General features: G+C 30.8%; 5 protein-coding genes across 8 annotated transcripts in view; 3 read left to right on the top strand and 2 right to left on the bottom strand.

The window, feature by feature from the left end:
* Positions 1-1243, bottom strand: part of LOC138933380 (katanin-interacting protein-like) — a 5144-nt gene extending 3901 nt beyond the window's left edge. The window contains exons 1-4 of one of the 3 annotated variants that reach the window (XM_070296038.1): positions 533-1243; positions 426-464; positions 219-335; positions 1-137 (exon numbers count right to left, since the gene is read on the bottom strand). The exon at positions 1-137 is cut by the window's left edge and continues 369 nt beyond it. In XM_070296038.1, coding sequence (XP_070152139.1) covers positions 1-137; positions 219-335; positions 426-454 — 283 coding nt within the window. In that variant the 5' untranslated portion in view covers positions 455-464; positions 533-1243. Of the gene's footprint in view, positions 138-218; positions 336-425 lie in introns of all 3 variants that reach the window. The other 2 variants (XM_070296036.1, XM_070296039.1) reach the window with 2 other exon arrangements.
* Positions 1244-1505: 262 nt separating this feature from the next.
* Positions 1506-5622, bottom strand: LOC138933067 (monocyte to macrophage differentiation factor 2). 2 transcript variants are annotated; one of them, XM_070295535.1, is made up of 5 exons: positions 5074-5162; positions 4123-4319; positions 3300-3545; positions 2952-3204; positions 1506-2792 (listed from the first exon to the last, which is right to left on the bottom strand). In XM_070295535.1, exons 3-5 carry the CDS (start codon positions 3533-3535, stop codon positions 2541-2543), a joined length of 741 nt encoding a protein of 246 aa, XP_070151636.1. In that variant the 5' UTR covers positions 3536-3545; positions 4123-4319; positions 5074-5162; the 3' UTR covers positions 1506-2540. The 2 variants fall into 2 exon arrangements, with proteins under 2 accessions (XP_070151636.1, XP_070151635.1); XM_070295534.1 differs by lacking the exon at positions 4123-4319 and having other exon boundaries at positions 1507-2792; positions 5074-5622.
* Positions 5623-6853: 1231 nt separating this feature from the next.
* Klp3a (kinesin-like protein 3A) lies at positions 6854-11832 on the top strand. Its single transcript, XM_070296217.1, has 13 exons — positions 6854-7020; positions 7691-7916; positions 7995-8430; positions 8523-8788; positions 8866-9306; positions 9410-9797; positions 9857-10223; positions 10327-10621; positions 10688-10815; positions 10895-11011; positions 11099-11263; positions 11407-11580; positions 11654-11832. The coding sequence occupies exons 2-13, from the start codon at positions 7691-7693 to the stop codon at positions 11705-11707; spliced, it is 3057 nt and encodes a 1018-aa protein (XP_070152318.1). The 5' UTR covers positions 6854-7020; the 3' UTR covers positions 11708-11832.
* Positions 11833-13453: 1621 nt separating this feature from the next.
* On the top strand, positions 13454-15882 carry LOC138933003 (odorant receptor 13a-like). The gene is made up of 9 exons (XM_070295396.1): positions 13454-13787; positions 13860-13976; positions 14213-14330; positions 14455-14701; positions 14813-14947; positions 15081-15171; positions 15338-15471; positions 15547-15679; positions 15756-15882. The coding sequence occupies exons 1-9, from the start codon at positions 13647-13649 to the stop codon at positions 15801-15803; spliced, it is 1164 nt and encodes a 387-aa protein (XP_070151497.1). The 5' UTR covers positions 13454-13646; the 3' UTR covers positions 15804-15882.
* A 460-nt stretch (positions 15883-16342) lies between these two features.
* On the top strand, positions 16343-22040 carry LOC138933613 (uncharacterized). The gene is made up of 18 exons (XM_070296435.1): positions 16343-16573; positions 16636-16755; positions 16867-16984; positions 17119-17380; positions 17455-17574; positions 17647-17737; positions 17864-18000; positions 18073-18205; positions 18284-18321; positions 19414-19558; positions 19637-19783; positions 19899-20016; positions 20105-20366; positions 20433-20546; positions 20617-20707; positions 21382-21518; positions 21607-21739; positions 21823-22040. The coding sequence occupies exons 1-18, from the start codon at positions 16430-16432 to the stop codon at positions 21871-21873; spliced, it is 2361 nt and encodes a 786-aa protein (XP_070152536.1). The 5' UTR covers positions 16343-16429; the 3' UTR covers positions 21874-22040.
* The last annotated feature ends 1231 nt before the right edge of the window (positions 22041-23271 follow it).

Genomic DNA, 23271 nt, shown 5'->3' with positions numbered 1-23271 from the left:
AACAGGCGCGTGTTCTTGTTTGTTTAATTTTTCCGTTTTTTGGTGTATTCGGCAGTGATTTGCTCGCAGACGTTTGTAATTTAATATTGTCATCGACATCATAAAGATCACTTAAGCATGCGTTGGATTTTGTATTCCTATAAATATTGAAACAAAGTATCACTTTTTTTATTGTTTTATATCTTCTAAGAAAAATACAAGATATACACAAAACTTACGTATCATCAGTTTCCTTTTCAAGAAAAGAATTTTTAAAATAATATTGATCATCAATCAAAAATGCTTCCATTTGTAGTGATTTGGCATCGTTATCTACATTTATTTTTCCTATATTGCTGATACAAAGGATAATATTAACAAAATGCAGTTTATTCTTAAAAAAGAAAAATCGCTATTATATGTACGTATATGAATATTATACATACTCAGTCATTTCCAGCAACCACGATGGCATTTCAATTGTGCTATCGGGCAAGGATAAAATCGTTTTGGTCTTATCATACGTAACATTATCCATATTTTATTTTCTTACTTTATCACTGATGCTATGCCGCCGCATGCAATGCGATCCAAATCCTTTATTATGACTATGGCACAAAATGGATCGCTCGCGTAAGCTCTATTACTTCATTAAAAATTTGTCAGAGTTGTAATCTTTTTTACGTTGCGAAAAAAAGCACGAGCGCGTAATAATTTTCATGATTACGTTATTGTATGGAGATCCCAAAGTGTTTAACCAGTTTAACGATAATGACCGATCTCAGAAATATCCATTGTCGGTTATTCTTTCTCGTTTTGTTTGCTATTATTACCATGGAAACCCTTCGGGGGTGTTGACGTGCCTACACGCAATTTTTAAGCTATTAATGACTAATGAGAGCCCGTTATCGTTTCTGTACCGATAACATGTCTGTTTTGCAGAATGATAAACAATTTTCTTCGCCAATATATAATTCTTTATTTTTCATTGTTATGAGAAATACATACTCATATCAAGAAAGCATATCAATGACAGCAATGCTATATGTTTTACTCTGTATATTATTCTACAATATTTTGGTCCACTGCAAAATTACAAGGACAAAAAATAGATAGTGTGAATAAACTCATAACTAATCACTTTGTACTTTGTTTCTTACAATATCATGATATACATGTATATCGCAAGTCCTATTACAATTAATATTCTTATAAAAGCATTCTTAACAATGCTTTACAATGTCAATACTGTACATATGTTATATATATGCTATATATACATACATATGAGTATGTAATGCATATTTAATTTTAATATATAATTACTATATAAATAAGTAAATACAAATCAAATTATATTATTATATCAAATTGTAGAGATACATGAATGTACTATAAATAAATTATTAATGATATAAATATATTTTATAATATGTACACAATTGTTACATTTGTTATAACAATTGCTAAGAATATAATTATTAATATACAAATCAGTAATAACAGATCAAACTTCATGTAATATAAATATTCTCATAATAATATCAAGTAATAATATAATTAAGGCCATTATTGTACAAAATAATATGTTTTATGTATGAAATGTTTGATAATTGTAATTATGTATAGAATATTTCTTCTTCTTCATAATTACACATCAAAATACTTGCGAAATTACTGTAATTCAAGTAATATTCTGTCTTTTTATATATATATATATAAAGATTGAACCATACAGTAACAATATAAATACAGTTATATTGTATCTATATATATCTATAATGGATGTGTTGGAAACCTGTTGGATAGTCACAAACTTTAATTTTGGCACAATATATCTGTAAACATAAAGACGATTGACACTTCTGGTAGAAAGCAAACAGATTGCATATTCAGTCAAGGTAGGTTTCCATTCACGACTAAGTTAATACTTAGTGTCTATATTTTGTAAATCCTAATGTAGACTTTTATAAAACTCAGTGTATATAGAACAAAACAGAGAATTTAAAAATAATATTAGTATTATTTTTAATGTATAATACAGATTCGATAAATATCTTTCTTTTTATATAATAATTTGGCATTCATAAATGGTTTCAAGATTAGCATACTAAATTATATGAAAGACACAATATTCACTGTATTCAAACTTGTAATGCAAATAACATAGTAACTGAATTATACATTAATATCTTTGTTAATGACTATTTTTTTTTTAAACATCTATAATACATGTGTGGCCATCAGGTACTTAACTTTTTAATTCATCATTTTTTCTTTTGTTAAATATAAATATATTAATATATATTATTTTACACATTGCACGATTTTTGTTTACTGACATTTGGAATAATCGTGAAAACTCGGCTGTCTAGTACAGATATAAGAATCACGATTATGAAATCAATTTATCTTTATCAAAAAAACTTCTCCAAATGAATAGAAATAAAAAACACATTTCTCTATCAGAATATGTATAGGGTTTATCCCTGGAATTGGTAGAACGCTCTTTAGAATTTTTAGCATTTGGAAGAAATATTGTAGAAAATAGTACACAATTCCTATAACTCTATATGAGACTTTAGCATGTTTAACGGCGGCATATTGCTGGATGCTCCAGGAATATTTGTCAAACCTGTCTCAGGAAATACGTGGCTTAGGATCGCGTAATAATGAAATCCAGCCGCTGCGGCCACGAAAAGATGCCAGATTGCATGCGCGCAAGGTATACGACCATCCGATTTGAAAAATACTAAGCCAAGTACATATATCAGTCCGCCCAGTTTTAATTCCGTAATATTGTAATAATTATACTGTAAAGATAATATTATATAGGTGAGAAAATTATCCCAATAATTATTAAAAAATATTATTAAACGGAGTTAATCAAAATAACGTTTGCGCGAATAAAAGATATTTCCCGTTACCTGAAACGAAATTCAATTTAAAGATAATTCAAACGCTTTACTTACAACATTAAGGATTGCAACACTAGGTCCGATACCCATAACTACATAGAAAATAGTTTCAAGCATCTTGTATTTCTCATGGAAGATTTGTTGGTAAAGGATGCCAATTATAGCCATGATCCAGACAACGTATCGCATCGCAAATAAAAGCTCATCATCTGAGAAGTGTTCAATGTTTAACCATGGAAAATAACTGGCTGCTATGAAGATATATATCATAGCACGATCACAGCGATGTAACGCATCCTTCAATTGTCTGAAACGTTATGCGTGTCAATATATCAATATATCTATATCTATAATGATTAAAGAATTAGAAGTTACTGAAAAGAAAAACAAAAATAATCATACCTATTATGATTGCAGTAATGTACGCTATGAAAAAAGGTTGACACTACAAAGACAAGAATTAAGGAAGTGCCATATACACATGCGGACACAAGTTGGGCCCATGTCGTCGAACGCCGTATAAGCTCGATACCACCAATCACTGATGGCACAACCCATATTCCATGAGTTGCCACATTTGCTACATGTTCTATAGGAGTAGGAATATATGCCGCATTCGTGCATGCTCTTGGATTCATCCATTTTATTCTGTAAATATATTTACATGTTTTATTCTTTGATCTATAATTCTTTTTTTTTATTGTATCCGATTGTGCCTTATAAAGCTGACTATTGTACAAAAATTTGAAAAATTAGTAATAATGAAGCTTTAACTATAAACATTGTACACAATAACATTATATACATATTTAATAAAATATAATATTTATAACATCAAAATTAATAACACATTCTGTAAGAGAAAAACTTTTTCTATATATTTTATCTGTTAAAATATAGTGGGAGATTGTTATATAAAGAATCATGGAACATAAGAAGTTCTTATATAAGATATAAGAAGATTAATGGATTATGGCAAGTTTAGTTAAATCCATATAAAGCAGATAATGAAATTAAGGAAGATTTTCTCTCTAATATACTTATCATATTATACAGTTTTAGATTATACAATACCAGTAGCAATTTAAAGATAAAATAGTTGCACAATTCTTAACATAAAGCTTATTTTAAAAAAAGTCCATATTAAGATTATATCAAAGTGCATGCATATCTTTAGAAAAAGCATACTACACTATACCCAAGTCATTATATCAACCAACAATACCTGCTTGCTTAATTAATTTGAAGAAGAAAGCTATTCCAAAATAATAATCCAATATATTTTTCTGTATGCCCATGTTGGTAGGATGATCCATAGAGTTTGTTGCTTAAGAATACTGATCTTCTATAAGCAGTGCTGGTGCATTCCATTAAAGATTTCAAACCCAATGCATGCATGCATGACTTTTAGTTTCTTTTAAGCTTAAGAAAGAACACATAATTGCAAAATTAAAGGGAGGTCTAAATACAATATAAAATTGTCTAATATATAATAAAGTATGTAATACAGGGGATTTTCTCTTTAATGCATTATAAAATATAATTTGTTATGATTATTTTATGCTCACATCTATATAAAAGAATTCAATTTTTAGTTACATATGGCAGGACATGCCTATGATATATTATATATTCATCAATTATCATTTACTAATTATAAGCACACATAGCTACAATTAATATTAATAACTATATATTGTTAATATACATTACTCAATTTTTTTATAAATGAGAAGCAGAATATTAAAATTTGCTGTCAAATAATTAATTATCATTTCATGCATAAATATAAATTATTTTGTACATGATAAGATGCTACATGCCAAATGTCCAAAATGATTTGCAAAAATGCAAAAAACTATAATGAGAACAGAAATAGAATAATCAACGGAATTAAGTAAGATAACGAGCCAAGCCAATAAGCGACGAATAAGACTTTTTTCATTAAAAAAAAAAAAAAAAAAAAATTAAACCCACATTTCAAAAGCTATGTAAAAATCAACACATATACACACTCTATATTTATTTTTTATATATATCCCGTTAGAATTTATGACATTTCAAAATTGGAAAGTTACTACACTTGCCAAAAATTATTGGCTCAATTATAAAATTATATTATATATATATATATATATATATAAAATATCGCTAGATTTTCTCTCTCGCGCCTTACTCTCTGATTCGTTGTAGGTGCAGGAAATTTTTAAGGGGGGCCGTGATGAACTGATGAAGGCAGGCACCATCCATGATGTCAGGTTGACGAAAAATTTGAGTCGAGAGCAGGGGGAATTCGATATCCTGACAGGTACTCAAATTTCTTGGATAGTGGAGTTAATGACGGCGAAGATCATCTTCCATCGCATACTGATCGATTCGTAATGATTTATTACGTTCGACATCGGATAATATGTATATTTCTATAAGTAGGAGAACACACACTGTCACAATACTTTTGTTTTACTTTTTTTTCGCGAGATGTCGAGGAACCGGACTCGTTTCGTCGTGTTCAGCTGCCCTGAATAAGCCGCCAAACAAATCTGAAACGTGTCGGCCTCGCGAAAATGCAATCGCGCACACTTTCTCTCTCCACGCGTATGCTTGTCGAGAACCAGTTTAATCGTCCCGTCGTCGCTGTCAGTTCAGTCAAATGGTCAAAGTCTAATTCCACATCCATTTATATACATATATCACATATGTCAGTACGGCATGTTCGACATTTTAATCGCGCTTGCGCAATACTTATATATATATATATATATATATATATATATATATATATATATATATATATCATGTTACAGAGCTATCAGAGCCACTGTTGTCAATTTTCATTACTAGACTGTCTCATTTTGTAATCATATGCGATTTTAATTCAATCATGCATATCTCCGCGATATAATAAAAGATGTAATAGAGATATTATAATTTGCAATTAGTCGATAAAATAATACGCCGAATATAGTGCTAGCATTACTGAAAATTGTAAATCGAATGACAGATATATAAACATATTTTGTAACAAGAACAAAGTTTATCAAAGTAATCATCTACACTAAAATGTTTCTTATTTTTCAATTTAAAATTCTGTTAAAGTATCACATAATTGATCGTCGAAAGTGTCTCTATCTTTTCTTCACTAGAATTGAAACTTCATTAGAATTAGAATATTGAATTTCTTCACTAGAATATTGAATGAAATAGTGGTCAAAATCAATTTTTTTTTCATAATAAAATAAATTCGATCGTCTAAGACATAACCTTCAATTCGAATGCATGAATTTAAATACAGTACTAGAGATGCATTCGACTTGTCGAAAATCTTCGAATCGTTTGATTAACCAATTAGGATCAAAAGTGTCAAGATTTCTACATTCCGATTGGACGATTCGAAACGACCAATCAGAATGATAACGGCAAAGATCTCTGTTCTAATTGGCCAATCAGAATCACTAAATCAACATATAATGTTTTCAAGTGAACGGATTTTGATTCATTTCAGATCAATTAATCACTATTTTACTATGAATTAAAGTCTTTTATTGACAAAGACAACGCAATGATCATTAATCAATTTTTGGGTCGATCAAAATCCGTTCAATCAAAAACACTAAGGCCGGTATTCATAATCAGTTCTTATATTTAAGACCGTCTTAAGCACAATCTTAAGATGTCCTAGCGTCTACAATAGAGATTTTAAGCCCTAAGCCTTAAGAAATTGACCAATCACAGTCGAGTATTCTTCTCATACTTTTGTAGACGTCGCATAATATAATTGGTTTATACATATAGATCCGGCAGGAACTAAGGGCAACAACCAATCATATTAAAGAATTTTACACAGTTGCAAAGCTGCTTTTTCTGCTGAACACAGCCATTTTCATATGTCTATGGCTGAACGCAGCCAATTGTTTCCTTAGCTACCATCCCTTCTTCACTGCTGGATAAATTTCAAATCGGTTGAAATTTAACGTCTCTCTGCTCTCTGCTCTCTGCTATCTGTGTCCACCAACCGTCCAGAACAATAAGAAAGCCTCGTTCTTTGTACATATTCTTGCGCTATAAGATTTCTTTAAAATATATTTTTATAAATTGTAAAATTCTCTGAGAAATTGTATTAAAAGTAAGTACAAATAGTTCTTTTAGCGATATCACAAAAAATAGACGTTTTAATATACTGCATCTAAGTAACGATAAAAACGGTAGAGTCACTTTTAAAATCTTAAGACTCTCAAGAATATTTCCCCCTATTTTAAAAAGGCTAAAATAAAAATTCTTTATTTTCCATTCTTCTAATTTAATTGAAACATGCATTTCTTTTACTTCTAGAAATATTTAATAATATTTTTCTACATTGTGAAAAAGATTCTTCCTTTATATCTTTCTTTGTTTTTTTATTGATATATTTTACTTTATGATAAAATGTATAAACCTGTAGATGTACAGATATATGCTTTTCATATTAGAGACATTAAAAATTACGCACTGACATACAAAGATTCTTAGATGCAAATAAATTCTATTAAGCAGTGAGACTCATTTGCGTTTGCTGGACTATTATAGTGAAGATAAATGTTCTTTCTTCATCAAAATAATTTAAAACTGTCTTTGATTATTTAATGTTGACTGGTAAAATATAAATACTATTTATAAACATACAATTATTTATGCTTAAATTATTTTGACAAACCGAGAAAGAATACAAATATATCAAATAATGATAAAAATTATCTTATTTAATATTATTGTCTTATACTCTTGATAAACTGAATATGTGTGTAATATTTTTTTAGATGTGTGACGATACCGTTTGTGTTGCTCTACGCATCCGTCCATTAGTAAAGAAAGAAATTGAAAAAGGATGTCAAATGTGTTTGAATGTTGTTCCTGGAGTACCACAAATTCACATATGTAATACTGATAAGGCATTTACATATAATTATGTTTTTCCGCCTGATGTTGAACAGGAAGATTTTTATAATATAGCTGTTAAACGATTGATAGATAATGTTTTTCAAGGTAAATATTTCTATATATTTTTTATAATTTGAAGATATATATTTTTATTATATTATAAATAAATTATATCTTTATCAGGCTATAATGTAACAGTATTGGCTTATGGACAAACCGGAAGTGGTAAAACTCATTCTATGGGCACCAACTATGTAGGAATGGGAGAGAAAGGTATAATACCGAGAGTTAGTCATGACATATTTGAAAGAATCGAATTGAAGGAAGATTGGAGTTTTAAAGTAACTGTGTCGTTCATGGAACTATATCAAGAACAACTGTATGATCTGTTATCTGATAAGCAGAGAAGCCAGTCCATTGTAGATATTAGGGAAGATGGGAAAAGTATAAAAATTGTTGGCATTACTGAAAAACAAGTTATAAATGCTCAAGAGACACTAAAATGTTTGACTCAGGGTGCTATGGGTCGTATAACTGGCGCGACTGCCATGAATGCACATAGTAGTCGTAGTCACGCAATATTTACAATATGCATACACCAACAAAAGAAAAATGATCCGTGAGTTCTATACTTGTCATTTTTTATTGCATTATTTTGTTATCTTATGTTGTTAAATTTGTGAAAATAAAAATCTCTCTTTCTTTACACAGAAATACTGCAACAGTTGCAAAATTTCACCTAGTTGATTTAGCAGGCTCGGAACGTAGTAAAAAGACTCAAGCCACAGGAGAACGGTTCAAGGAAGGTGTTAATATAAATAAGGGATTATTAGCTCTAGGCAATGTGATTTCCCAACTCGGTGATGGTGCTCCTGGAACATACATCGGATATAGAGACAGTAAATTAACAAGATTATTACAGGATTCTCTAGGTGGTAATTCCATGACTCTTATGATTGCCTGTGTCAGTCCTGCTGGTAAATATTCATATATATAGTTATATCTCATTTTAACATATATTGCTCATTAATAATAAATCTATATGTACACACAGATTATAACTTGGACGAAACGCTTAGTACATTGAGATATGCGGATCGCGCACGTAAAATAAAAAATAAACCGATCGTAAATCAAGATTCGAAGATAGCTGAGATAAATCGATTGAACAAAATAGTTCAGGAATTGCGACTAGCTCTTATAAATCAAGAACTCGGCATAACGTGTCCGAAGGAACATGAAGAACTCGAAGAAAAATATAGTACATTGCAGCAAAAATTTAGAGATATGACAGAGAAGCTAAATTTAAATTTAGGAGAAATCGTTGTCATGCACGAACGAGCGGAGATGGCTGAACAAGCCCGAGAAAAGATCAGATCTTCCATGGCAACATTATTGGATGAATTTAATCAAATTTTACAAGATCTTAATGATTGTCCTGAAATTAGCAACGAAAGATATAATATATTAAAAACAATATATGAAAAAATGTTGGGCAAGTATTTTTTTTATGTAAATATTATATAAACCGTTTTAAATAATCTTTCTCATATATAACTTTTGTAATCTTTAATTTGATTCTTATTTCATCCACACAGATATCCAAAATAATGAAAGAAAAGCATCTGAAGAACTTATTAATCATGAAATATCTAATTCTAAAAACTGTGTGATGCATATGGAAGAAAATGCAGAACGTACAGAGCAGATAGAAGAATTGAATAATATTGAAGACAGTTTAGATTATTTTGATAAAAAAGAAGAAGAACATACGTTGCGGCAAGCGGAACGAAATATCGAAGTTCAAAATCTTAATAAGGAGCTAGCGCTGAAAGAAAGTCTTGTATCTGAACTTGTAAAGAATGCTACACAGCAAGCAGCAGAGAGCCGGAAGAATGTTGCAGAAATGGAACAAGAACTTAAACGGCTACATGTGGAAAAAGAAGAACAGTTACAAGCAGTACATGCGCACAACGTCAGTTCTAAGTAAGTAATTAAAAAATAATAATTAATGAAGTTTTACTTTATGGGTACTCTTTATACAGATTAGCTGAAACACGTCGTAAAAAAGTGCAAGAATTAGAAAAAAAAATAACGGAACTAACGCGTAAGTGCATGGAACAAAACAAAATAATCAAGATAAAGGAAAAACAGGATCAAAGGGTCAAAACTCTTTCCAATGAGATACAATTGCTAAAAGAGACTCGAGTTAAGCTTATCAGGCAAATGCGTATTGATGCGAATAATTTTACAAAGTGGAAGCAATCTAAAGAAAAGGAAATTAATAGATTGAAAGCGCAAGATCGTAAGCGTACTTGTGAAATGGTACGCATGAAAATGCAACATAATAAACAGGAGAATGTCTTCAAGAGAAAAATGGAAGAAGCTTTTGCAGTTAACAAAAGATTAAAGGTATTTTTCTATGATAATACTTTGTAAGGAATTTACCTTGCTCGGATACTTTTTAACGTTTTTGTATTATTGTAAAATATTTAAGTAATTTATATATATACAGGGTGCATTGGAGATGCAGAAAAAAGCGATGCAGCGACAAGAAAAGAAAGCCAACAGCAAAGATGATGTAAAAACATGGACAACTCAGGAATTCGAAGTGTTAATAGCCACCATAGAAGCGAACTACTCTCTTGAGAAACTGATGCAAGATAGAGCTTCCTTGGTGCATCAATTAGAGCAATTAAAAAAAAATGACGATTCGAACGAAGAGGACTTTGCAACTATCACCGAATTTATAGAGCTGCGTAACGCACAAATTGCAGATCTGCAACAAAAAATTCTCGAATCAGATCAAGGTAAAATACAAAGACTATTTAATTAGGTAAAATGCGCGGTCTTCCATTTAATGTGGTTTTTTTTAGAAACTAGAAAAAATACCTGGTGGAATATGATACATACAATAGCGGATGCCAAGATGGCATTTGAAACGTTATTTGATATAACTACACAAGACAGAAAGCAACAATGTTATGAGTATAATGAATTAAAAGTAGGTATATATATATATATTATATAATTTTATACGAATGATATATTTTACTGAAATATATATATAATTGATGTTTTAGGAAAAATATCAGAATTTGGAAACACAATTAGAAAAATATAAAAAACTGGAAAAAGAGAGCAAATTTACATCTTCACAAAGTACATCTTCCAGTGATATCGAAGGTTCAATAAAACAGGTAATTAAACAAAAAAATAATTTTCAAACTTTTATTTTGTATTTTATTAAGAAATAAGATTATTTTTATTGTTAATATGTGTTTTAGATTTTGACCGAGAATAATTCTAGTAATGAAAAAAAGAGATCATGGTCCAAGAAAGAAAGAACAATACCAATAGAAATCGATGATAGTTTAACAATAGAAGACGATGTTAACAAAGATCCTGATTGGAAGAGCACGCCGCTTTATAATCGCATACAAAAGTTACAGGTAATAATGCAACATTTTTAATTACAATTGCTAGTATAAATATCTCATGATATTTTGAAAACTCTTTTTATTGTCAAGACTAAGATTATATAATCATGCAAGAGATTATTAAATCTTTAAACGGTATGTGTTTTATTGTTTAGAATAAATCCAAACTCTCAGTTCAACGATTGACTTTTAAAATAGAGCCTAATGAAATAAAATGTGCATGTAAAACAAAATGTTCTACACGGGTATGCACATGCCGCAAAAATAATGTTACATGCAACAATTGTAATTGTAATCCGAAACAATGTCAAAATAAAGATAAAGAAAACGTAAGTTGCTCTGCACATACAATATATTAGTATTAGCTAATGTATATGTATATATTATTTTTTTTCTTTTCAGTTGCGTACTACATTGTTTTCGGATATCGTGGAAAACGAATCAACATCCGATTAGAAAAAAGAATAATAATTATTTCTTTTTATAATCGTGAGAAGTATATGTACATTTATCTAATAGAGAGTGCGTTTAATTTAAATATTGTATATAATTTTTTATATTATGGACAAAAAAATAAAAATTAAGAAAAAAGAAAGTTGGAGAGTCGGAAATAGCGATAGGGGTAGAAGGTGGGGAGATAGAAGGAGCGGGATACATGTATATACAGGGTATCCGGTAAAGATTGTGCCAACGCTTATGAGCGGGTAGAGCACAATAAACTGAACAGAAAATAACCTATAACATTATATTTAATAAAGGAGTTATTATTGAGTAAAGTCAGGTCAATCAGCGCCGACTTTTAGCCGGACGCACGTCGGTGAGCCATCCAACTCATTTATTAAGCGTTATAGAAAAAAATCTTACAGGACTTTTCTGTTCAGTTTACTGTGCTCTACTCGCTCACGAGCGTCGGCATAATCTTTACCGGACATCCTGTATATAACGCTCATGTGTTATGAAGAAAGGACGTAAAGGCCGTATTACACCACGGATTGCGGGCTCGGTTACGGTTGTAGTTGCGGATTAATCAATCAGCCAGCAAGCTGCTTTGCTCCGATTGGTCAATCCGCAGCTATCAATCGTAATTCCAACTGCAATCCAGTCCGCAACCCGTAATGTAATACGGCCTTAAAAGCTCAAAGTAGGTCGGCATATTGGAAGTCGTGCGCTACCACGAGGGGGGGGGGGGGTAATGGGTTCAAAATTTAAACCCCATATAACTTCTGGGCTGGGTCGCGTTCGAAAATATCACTCGTGTGCACGAGCCTCGTTCTATCTTTGTTCAATTTTCAGTAAATAACAAAGATAGAAGACGCTCCATGCACATGGGTGACATTCTCGAACGCAGCCTTGATCTCGGGTTATGCGTAGACATTTTCCTCTCCCGCACCGGACAAAAAAAAAGTTCTGATATTTTTCCTGAAATATTAATTATATATATTTTAATAATTAAAATATTCATATAAATTATATAATGATATGTATATATATCTACTTTTAATACTTTGTTTTAATATTTATAGAAATACAATCCGTTGCATGCTTAAGTGATCTTTACGATATCGACAATAATATTAAATTACAAACGTTTACGAACAAATCACTGCCAAATACATAAAAAAAACCGGAGAAGTTAAACAAACAAGAACATTGTTCTGCAGTTGTAAATGCGAAACACCGTACAAAAGAGACAATTTTTGCGGATTAAATGCATATTTAGGTAAAAAACATGTAGAAATGTACGGCAATTATTTAGCATCTGGCGAATATTATAGTAACAATGCGAGAATTTGCGATAAGGAGTCTAATTTGGAATATTCAAGGTCGCGCGAATACGCGATTACATTTGTTGGACAACAATTATTATTCTAACACTAGTTCCATCTTTATACAGAGTGAAGAAAAGCCAAAATTATTATCTAGCCAAGAAACTTCTAAATCCTCTTACTTGAAAACGATTTCGTAAAAAGTGTAAATCACGCATCAAATAATGATCTGCTATGCATTGCCAATATAGGAAATACTAATTTTATCATATCATTTTTTTCTGATCAATATATTTTTTCCGGAGGGAACACGATCCGCTCGACAGTAAACTTGACTGGTCTCTATATAGTACTTAATGTGTCAAAGCAATAAGTGCTATTTCCAATCGTAAGAACCACATGACAATTCTTCAATAATGTAATACACGCACGAAATTGTTTTTCAAGAACTTGATGTATAAAACTGTTATTTAGTAGCAGTTTCTTAATAGCAGTTTTACTATAGACGACAATGTGTGCGATAGTTTTAATTTGTTCCTGCTATCAGAAGATAAAGAACCAAACTGTATGAAAGGTTGAAGTTGGTCGGAATAGCGCTATCAAAGATATTGTGTTTCTTTGAATGTATTATGGAAATTATTTGTAGTCATTACAACATTGTATATAAAATAGCGTCACTCACCGGTATATGGCCGTATCTGAAACCAAAAACAAGAATATTTCGTGTTACATTACTAACTATGATATTATTAACTATATTTGTCCCGCAGGTAAATTAATGTAATGTAATTGCCGACAAAAAAGAATTATTACAAAAATCTTGTAAACGAAAATATTTTCAGATAGCGTACCAATTTATGTGTAAGAAAGTGCAATGCACTTATGAGGCAATGACAGCGTATCTACTATCAATTGTAGTTATGCTAAAAATATATACATTCCAATTAAACAATCGTACAGTACGTTTTCATATATTGTCATCATATATTTATATGTTATGCGATTATGTACCCAAATCTGCTCAACCTTAGAAGTTGCAAAAAGAGTTGGATAGAAAAAAAATTTATATAAAAAATATTTTGTAAATATATTTTTCTCTTATTTTTTGAGCATTTTTATCAAATCGTGAGAAAAAAAAATGTATTATTAATCCTTTATTCTAATAAATATTTATTATTTATCCCTTACTATACAGATTAAAGACCTCACCCAACATTTGTTTTACGATTGGAAGACATTAGAAACTGCTGACGAATATGAAATTATGAAATCGTATGCTGAAAATAGTAGACGATTTTCTTTAATATATACAGGTGAGGATTTTAATAAAATATTTAATCTGTCGTATTATATATTTGAATCAGAGATTTATGCTCCACGATATCTCTTTTTTTTTTTTAAATCTTACATCGTACATTGCAGTATATGTTTTTATAGCGGTATTTGTGTTTATGTCAATGTCTCTTGTACCATATATACTTGATATTATATTGCCTCTGAATGAATCCCGTCCCGTACTACCGCCGTATAAAGGATACTATTTTGTGGACATTAGAGAATATTTCTTTCAAATCTACTGGCACTCCATCATAGCCTGGGAAATAATCGTGACTGGTGTAATCGCCCATGACTGCATGTTCGTGACTTATGTTGAGCATGTTTGCAGCATGTTCGCTATAACCGGGTTAGAGAAAGAAAATAATATATTTACAATATAATTAAGAAAGTTACGTGGAAAAATATCTTTATAATTTATTTTTAAAATCTAACAAGATCATATATAATCTGTTTACAGATTTCGTTACGAACATTTATTTTATAATCATAAAGGAAAGACAGAAACTGCTTTAAACGCGGACGAATCGGACATCGATGAAAAGTATGACAAAAGAGTTGCGTTTCTTGTATATACACACCGAGAAGCTCTAGAGTAAGTGCATAACATCATTGAACAATAAAACGAAATGTAACGCGTTCATTTAATGATAAAGAAATAATAACTGCAAATGATCAAAGTCACAAATTCCCGCGATTAGTATCTAATGTTTTTTTTTACCGTACAGGTATGCGCAACTTATTGAAGATACATTTACCAAGCCTTTCGCTATACAAATGTTGATAGTAACAATAGGAATGAGCGTTAGCTTACTACAAGTATATCTTTATTTATTATGAAATGATACTCAAACTGCAAAATATTAAAATATTAGGCATCTTTAATTGAAACTAAAGTCGTTGTTCCATATAAAAGACTTAATCTATATTTCATTTAAACGTACCAAATACTATTCGTATAATAATATTTATAATGTGCTTACAGATTACGCAACAGGATGATATTTTAGAAGCAATAAGATACATATTCTATGTCTTTGGTCAATTGATCCATTTATTTTGTCTTAGCTTCGAGGGACAAAAACTGATAGATCACAGTCTTCAGATGCGCGACAAAATGTAAAAAGTAACCGCTTCTGATTTACCTAAAAAACATGAATTTTGTATACATTATTTTCTACATTTCTAAAACAGATATAACAGCTCTTGGTACAAAACATCTACAAAATTACAAAAGCTAATCATATTAGTGATGATGAAAAGTCTTCAACCGTGTTTTTTAACCGCCGGCAAAATATACATTTTCTCTTTGGAAAACTTCACCACGGTAAAACGAGAATTATCGTATGTAAATGTTATTTTGGCATTGCTTTAATTTGATAATGGTTGCTTTTATTTCTAAGGTTCTACAAACTTCAATGTCATACCTTACGGTACTCGGATCCGTTTAATAATATAACAACTCACGTTAATGTTATTATTTGATAATTATGTGATGACATTAATATTCCGTCGAAAAAAAACACGTGTTTAATATTTTAATTACAATAATGTACTGCTGTTAATCATTACATATAATAATCTTACAATTTATATATATTTATAGTTTATAAAGTTCTACCATGATTACTCAAATATAGATCTAATTTTTTGGTAATTCAAATAAGCAGCGTTGCTCCAAGAATAAAGAGATGAAGCATTTTGACGATCAATATGTTATATCTAAAGAGAACTGTACAACGCAACACGCTTATTAAAGGCTTTATCTTTCTCTACGTTAAATTTCCTGTCAAGAGGACATATACAAATAATATTCCATTGTAAATATACTATATTATTTTTCGTACGGGAGCTACCTGTCACGCTATTGTATACGCGGAGACACGCAGATAATTTTTACGCGAAGACAACCCGCAATTTTTACGCGGTGACATTGTAGACATATAACATTATGTATTGAATTATGCATGATATATCTGAGTATCTTGAATCATCCCTCGTACCGAGGGATGGCCACTCGGGTAAAATAAAATTAGTCGACCGTGCGAAGTTAAAAACGAGAGGCTACCTACAAATTATGAACTCTACTTGGGGTCATTATTACAATGTTGTTAAAAGAGTTTCATCGTTGTCTGGCCAATGGCCTTATCAGAGATCAAAAACGAGACGGCTCTGTGTGTGCTTGGTAACTCTGAGCACGATTTCTATGATTATTCCACAAGTAATTGAAAATTCTTAATAAAACTCTGTTGAATGCAAGATCTATAAGCCTTAAACTTCCAGGTAGCCAAATTTACTACATGCCACGGAGACCTGCGATGTATTTTTGAAACTATGACATCATATATGTTGACGATTGTAACATTGGTAAAATTGTACACGTGCTACTTTAACAAATGTAAGGTACGTTATTCATTTTTCGTAACACTTGTATTATGATTACAGTATCTCACAAATTTTAATATTCTAGCTAATAAAACACAAATATAAAAAAAAGTTTATTATTAATCGTAGATTAAAATGCTAATCGATCAATTATTTGTCGATTGGGACGAACTGGAAACACCGGAGGAATACGAAATTATGAAGAAATATGCCGAGAATGGCAGGCGATATTCCTTAGGATATTCCTGTAAGACTAGACTATACGATTTTCATCGTCACACGTACACATACACACATCTTCTCGGGGTTCATTTTTTTTTTGATAAAATTATATTTTAACGATTATTTATTGTCGCGAATAATCGCGATTATCTGTTGCAGTGTATTGCTTTATAGCCACGTGTGTATTTATGTGTGTATCCCTCATACCGCAATTATTGAATGTTGTATTACCACTCAACGAATCTCGTCCTATATTGCCAACGTACCCGGGATATTATTTCGTCGACGAGAAAAAATACTTTTTCTACATTTTCTCGCATGCTATCGTGGCCTGGGAAATCGCTATGAGCGGAATAGTCACTCACGACTGCATGCTCCTGACTTACATCGAACACGTCTGCAGTATTTTCGCTATAGTCGGGTAAGAGAGCGATATGTGACAAGGTAAGGTTGATGTCAATTATGTGTTATGTATATTCACACATATTTTTGCAGATTTCGCTTTGAACAATTAACATGTAAACGCACCGACTCTATGAAAATTTTACATTCTCAATCAAGCGACATTTCCAGGAAAATCGCATTCTCGGTATACACGCATCAAAAAGCTTTAAAGTGAGTATCTTATCAACACGAAAAAAGTATTCTTTAGTTCATCGTTACTATCATATTTTTCATTTGTTGTAGATTCGCCGAGCTTATCGAAGATACGTTTTCACTTACGCTGGCTATACAATTAGTGCTGAATACGGTAATGATCAGCATTACTCTGTTACAAGTATGTATAATATTTTCTAAAATTATATCCAACATACACACATTTACTGTTAAATAATTAGTTGTCTATGAAAAATGCGAAAAAATAGCAATAAGTTATTAAATTATTATATTTTTTGGACCAAAGATCACGCAGCAAAATAGCGATATTATAGAAGCAATAAGATACATATTGTACGTTGTTGCTCAACTGATTCATCTATTCTGCCTCAGTTTCGAGGGACAGAAGCTGATAGATCATAGTCTTCAAACGCGTAACAAGATGTAAGACGCGAGAAGTTTTCGTAATAATTATCTTATCGGAGTTATTAATTGATCTTAATTAAATCGTTGTAGCTATAATAGTTTTTGGTATGAAACATCCGCGAAGTCGCAAAAGATGCTTCTGTTCGTGATGCGAAACAGTCTTCGACCTATTTTCCTGAGTGCCGGCAAGATTTATATTTTCTCAATGCAGAGCTTTACCACGGTAAAGATTATAGGAAATATGCAATGTATTGTGCGAGATAGAACAGTTTCTTTAATAATACGTGTTCTTATTTTGAAGGTCGTGCAAACTTCGATGTCATACTTTACGATACTCGCGTCATTAGAATAATCAAACAATAGTCGGAATCCAGCCTATTCAGATATTAATCCTATATTAATTATGATATCATAATTCTTACGTGACAATAAGACAAATAAGTTTTTTACTCGTATATGAAGTAAACTTTTAATATTATAATTGATGTTATAGTTTGATAAATTGTGCTTATTTGCGTGCATATAGTAATTATTAATATCAAATAAAAATTTCAAAAAAAAATAAAAATTGAAAGATCGTTTATGATTCTAAAATATTTTATGTGCGGTTCTAAAGAAAAAACATTATTTATTTATTATTAATTTTTTTATTAAGATATAATTATACCATAAGACCTAATAGATAAATCATAGACACAATACAAGATACTCATTACAAAGAAAATAAGATAAAACTACTTCTATCCCATGACCACCTGCAACATGTGCTAAAATAGATTACCGCGTTGAATTAGCAAAAGATAGATATGCATCGTTAAGTTTAAAAAAAGAATTTATAAGAATATGAATTGCAATGCAAATTTAAAAGACATATTTACCCATTAAGAGAAACATTCTTTACGTCACTTATTTATTTCCTGTGTTTGATGCATTTTTTAAATAATGCGAAATATTTGATACAATGTATATTCATCGTATCAAAAGATATTATAAATCTCAAAAGCTGATCATGCTGGTTATGATAGAATCTTCGATTGTCCAAATGTGGATTAAATTTTCCAAGTCTCTGAAAATAAAACATTTTACTGATCGATACGTTTCATCTGGAGAGGACTTGCCAAATGATACGCTTGTTACACGGGGGCATCGGGCTTCACCGCTCCTTATATTTACTGTCAAGGGAGAAATAAGCCGCTTTTATTCATAAGTACTACGTGTCATTCATTGCTACACGGAGACGTGTTGCAACAGCTGCAGCATATTATTATGTTATGATACTAAATCATAGAGTTTGTATGATACTATATAGAGTCTAAAGCATTTGATATCATTCCTTGTATCAAGGGCTGTTATTTCGCCGAAACTCGGAGGAAACAAAATTTTGAAATTAGTCGATTGTGCAAAGTGAACAACGAAGGGCTGTCTATGAATTATGAACTCTACTTGGAGTCATTATTACAGTGTTGTTAAAAAAGTATCATCATTGGCCGGTCAGTGGCCTTATCAGAAACCAAAAACAAGACTGTTCTGTATCAGCCTAGTGACTTTGACCACGTTTTCCATGATTGTTCCACAGGTAATTACAATAATTCTCTTTATCAAATTGAAATGTGGGGAGATCTTTTAATCCGCACCGACATAATAATATTGCCAGATAGCCAAATTTGTTAAATGCGACGGAGATCTGCAATGTATTTTTCAAACTATGACAGCGTATCTGTTGACAATTGTAACATTGGTGAAGCTATATACGTGTTATTTTAATCGATGTAAAGTATGTCATTCATTTTATAGTACTCTTGTATGTACATATTATGTCACAAAGTAAGCTTTTGAAGTCTACAATTTTTAGAATCAGTAGTCCAGATTAGATTGTACGAAAAGAAAAATGTATTATTAATTAATAGTACTTTTAGATGAAAATTCTGATCGATCGGTTATACGTCGAATGGAACGATTTGCAAACCCCAGAAGAATTCGAAATTATGAAAAAATATGCCGAGAAGAGTAGACGTTATTCTTTGGGATACTCGTGTAAGAATAATAAGAATGAATCGCGTGATGTCCATTCTCTTGGCTTTTTTTTGTCGATAAAATTACAATTTAACTTTATTTGTTGCAGTGTACTGCTTTATATCCGTATATCTATTCATGTCCGTGTCTCTCGTACCGCAATTATTAGATGTCGTACTACCACTCAACGAATCCCGCCCTATATTGCTGGCTCACCCAGGCTACTATTTCGTTGACGAGAGAAAATATTTTTACTACATCTTCTCGCATGCTATTGTGGCATGGGAGGTCGCTATGACCGGGATAGTCGCCCACGATTGCATGCTCCTAACTTACATCGAACACGTCTGCAGTATTTTTGCCATAAGCGGGTGAGAAGAATGCAGCGTGTATTGTATTGTTATGTATTATTTGATGTCACGCGTAGATATTTACAGTTTTCGATTCGAACGATTAATGCATAAGCGCGCTAATTCCGTGACTATCTTACATTCTGACAACTATCGCAAACTAATCGAGTTCTCGGTGCACACGCATCGGAAGGCTTTAAAGTAAGCATCTCTTAAGTAATGGAAAGAGATTTTTTTTTAATTTACGTTTATTATTATATGTTTATTATAGATTTGCCCAGCTTATTGAAGACACATTTTCGTTGACTCTGGCTATACAACTAACGCTGAATACAATAATGATTAGCATTACTCTATTACAAGTACGTGATTATTCTAAGATTATATTTTACATATATACAGGATATTCCGTATAAGTAAATATAGGTCGGTATTACCGTATTTCTTGTCAAAAAAAGCATTTCTTCTTTAGTAAAGTTTCTGGAAATGCATTATTTTCGAGCTATTTTATTTTTTAATACGTCAATACAATGCTAATTTTTGACTCTTTGGTAATTCTCTTATAATAATTATATTTAATTGAATATATTTACATTTTTATAATGAAACACTTGAAGACATTTTATTTGAATTGATATAAAACAGATTCTCCCTTGTAGCAGCAAAATGTATTTCCCGGCTCTGATGTAAATAAAGTATAAATGTTAATGTCTATTTAAGTTTAAGTATAACAGAATTGCCGAAACTTTTACGCGAAGAATTATTTACACGAAGAATCGAGAGACAACAGGTGTACTATATGGGCATAATAACAGATGAGATATTGCGAAAACAATACATTTCCGTAAATCATAAATTATCTTATCAAAAAAAGAAAATGCTTGTTTTTTGATAAGGAATTAATAGTAGCTTACCTATATAGGATATGTTATATTTTTTATATATCTAGAGTCAATTTGTCGCATATGTTTCTTAGAATTATGAGAAACGATTATAAGTGCAAAGAATTAACTTTATTGTATTTTTGGAACTGAAGATTACGCAGAAGAACGCCAACATCTTGATAATTCTAAGGTACATAGTATATGTTGTCGCTCAGCTGATCCATTTATTCTGCCTCAGTTTCGAGGGACAGAAGCTGATAGATCACAGTCTTAAAATACGCGACACCATGTAAGAAAACCAAAAATTTCTACAATAATAACTATAATATCTCTTTATAGTTATTTATAGTTTAGTATATCATCGAAACATATTATAGCTATAACAGTCCTTGGTATAAAGCACCTACGAAATCTCAAAAGATGCTTCTATTCGTGATGCGGAAAAGTCTCCAACCGATTTTCTTGAGTGCTGGCAAGATTTACATTTTCTCGAGGGAGAACTTTACCTCGGTAACGATTATAATAAACTTTACAAGATTGCAACGAAACGATCTCGTAAGAAAACTTTAGTAATACGAGTTCTTGTTTTAAAGATCGTGCAAACTTCGATGTCATACTTCACGGTGCTCTCGTCTTTGGAATAATTAAACAAGGATCAGTATCTATGGCTTGTATTTGTGATGCACTCTTATATTTAAGATCATCTTAACTACGATTTTAAAATGCGATATATAATCATTTCGTGATTAGAATCTTAAGACGATCTTAAATATAAAAACAAACTATCAATACGGTATATTAATCTTGTGCATCCAATCACGATATTATTTAATTCTTCTGTGACAATAAGACAAGTTTATTATGCGTGAATAACATTTATATAATATTATAACGATTATAGTTACATAACTTTGCTTATCTCCATGTGTATATACATCAATTCTCGAAATCAAACAAAAGTTGTATTGTGTGAAAATATATTTATAATCCCAAAATGTTTTATGTAACGCAATACAAGATACAAGTTATCGCAAAGCAAATACGATTTAATGTTATTTTTCTTCTACGAGACCATACATCTATAATGTGTGCTAAAAAACATCTATTTATGCTATATTTATTGAAGATATCAAAGATGGACATACCAACGTGAATAAATAATTAGAGAAAAATAAGAAAAATTTTTTTGAAAAAAAAGAAGTTTTAGTAAAAAAAAAACTTTATAAATTGCAGTTGTATATGCAGTTTATATATAATGAAGTACAAACTTTTTCTTACTATTTGTTCCTAGAGAAATAAAAATAAATGTGCATTTAACAGATGATACGTTTTCATGAATATTCTAATTGATATAACTTGCGCGAAGAAAACTTGTCAAATAACATGCTTTTCGATCGGATATCTATATCATACTATTATATTTAGTATCAAGGCAATAAAAATATATATATATATATATATATATATATCCAAGTATTAGGAAAGGTAAAGTTTTTCTCATTTCCCGTTTTTTATTTAAAGTTCTGGGTAACACCCCACGAAACATAAAAGAAACTTTTAACATTTTTATACTCAAACCAATATTGCAAGAGATATTGCGATTTTTTTTATCATTTTTATCTATTATCATTTATAAAAACTAAATGCCGCATTTTATAATATTTTATATAACACACACGTTTTATATATATATATATATATATATATATATATATAATATCTTAATAATATGCCGTGAGCAGCTCTCATCGAAATATCCACCTTTAAAAAGACATGTTAAATCGATACTAGCAAATATTGTTACCTCTTTTCCGCGATGCTGATTGGTTATCTTGATGCTGCGCTGTGCATTACTTTATATTTTTATATCAATAAAAGCTTGCCATAAACGAGCGACGTATTTGACAGTTCAAATCGAGAGGCTACACATTAGTGAATTGCGATGAACAAGTGATTTCAGATTGAAGTCGATTCCAAATGATTTTATCGATTTCGTGAATACTTCAAGCAATTAGAAAACCATGTGATTTAATGTGATTTCA

This window comes from Polyergus mexicanus, unplaced genomic scaffold (assembly GCF_030449975.1).
Source record: "Polyergus mexicanus isolate NDT 795.1 unplaced genomic scaffold, iyPolMexi1.0 SCAF_5, whole genome shotgun sequence".
Taxonomy (NCBI): Eukaryota; Metazoa; Arthropoda; class Insecta; order Hymenoptera; family Formicidae; genus Polyergus; species Polyergus mexicanus.
Note: the sequence above shows the minus strand (reverse complement) of the source record. Positions and strands in the feature narration are given on the sequence as shown.

What these genes read in the sequence shown, in the direction of transcription:
- LOC138933067 (XM_070295534.1), bottom strand. Translation starts at nt 5,147, where the DNA reads ATGGATGGTGCCTGCCTTCATCAGTTCATCACGGCCCCCCTTAAAAAT. An exon ending in CACCTACAACGAATCAGAGA is followed by an intron (nt 3,546 to 5,073) that starts GTAAGGCGCGAG and finishes ATATATTTACAG; the next exon opens with AATAAAATGGATGAATCCAA. An exon ending in CATTACTGCAATCATAATAG is followed by an intron (nt 3,205 to 3,299) that starts GTATGATTATTT and finishes ATAACGTTTCAG; the next exon opens with ACAATTGAAGGATGCGTTAC.
- Klp3a (XM_070296217.1), top strand. Translation starts at nt 7,691, where the DNA reads ATGTGTGACGATACCGTTTGTGTTGCTCTACGCATCCGTCCATTAGTA. An exon ending in GATAGATAATGTTTTTCAAG is followed by an intron (nt 7,917 to 7,994) that starts GTAAATATTTCT and finishes TATCTTTATCAG; the next exon opens with GCTATAATGTAACAGTATTG. An exon ending in AATTCTCGAATCAGATCAAG is followed by an intron (nt 10,622 to 10,687) that starts GTAAAATACAAA and finishes GGTTTTTTTTAG; the next exon opens with AAACTAGAAAAAATACCTGG.
- LOC138933003 (XM_070295396.1), top strand. Translation starts at nt 13,647, where the DNA reads ATGGAAATTATTTGTAGTCATTACAACATTGTATATAAAATAGCGTCA. An exon ending in AGCATGTTCGCTATAACCGG is followed by an intron (nt 14,702 to 14,812) that starts GTTAGAGAAAGA and finishes ATCTGTTTACAG; the next exon opens with ATTTCGTTACGAACATTTAT. An exon ending in CTTCAGATGCGCGACAAAAT is followed by an intron (nt 15,472 to 15,546) that starts GTAAAAAGTAAC and finishes TTTCTAAAACAG; the next exon opens with ATATAACAGCTCTTGGTACA.
- LOC138933613 (XM_070296435.1), top strand. Translation starts at nt 16,430, where the DNA reads ATGAACTCTACTTGGGGTCATTATTACAATGTTGTTAAAAGAGTTTCA. An exon ending in ACGCATCAAAAAGCTTTAAA is followed by an intron (nt 17,575 to 17,646) that starts GTGAGTATCTTA and finishes CATTTGTTGTAG; the next exon opens with ATTCGCCGAGCTTATCGAAG. An exon ending in TTATTCTTTGGGATACTCGT is followed by an intron (nt 20,017 to 20,104) that starts GTAAGAATAATA and finishes TATTTGTTGCAG; the next exon opens with TGTACTGCTTTATATCCGTA.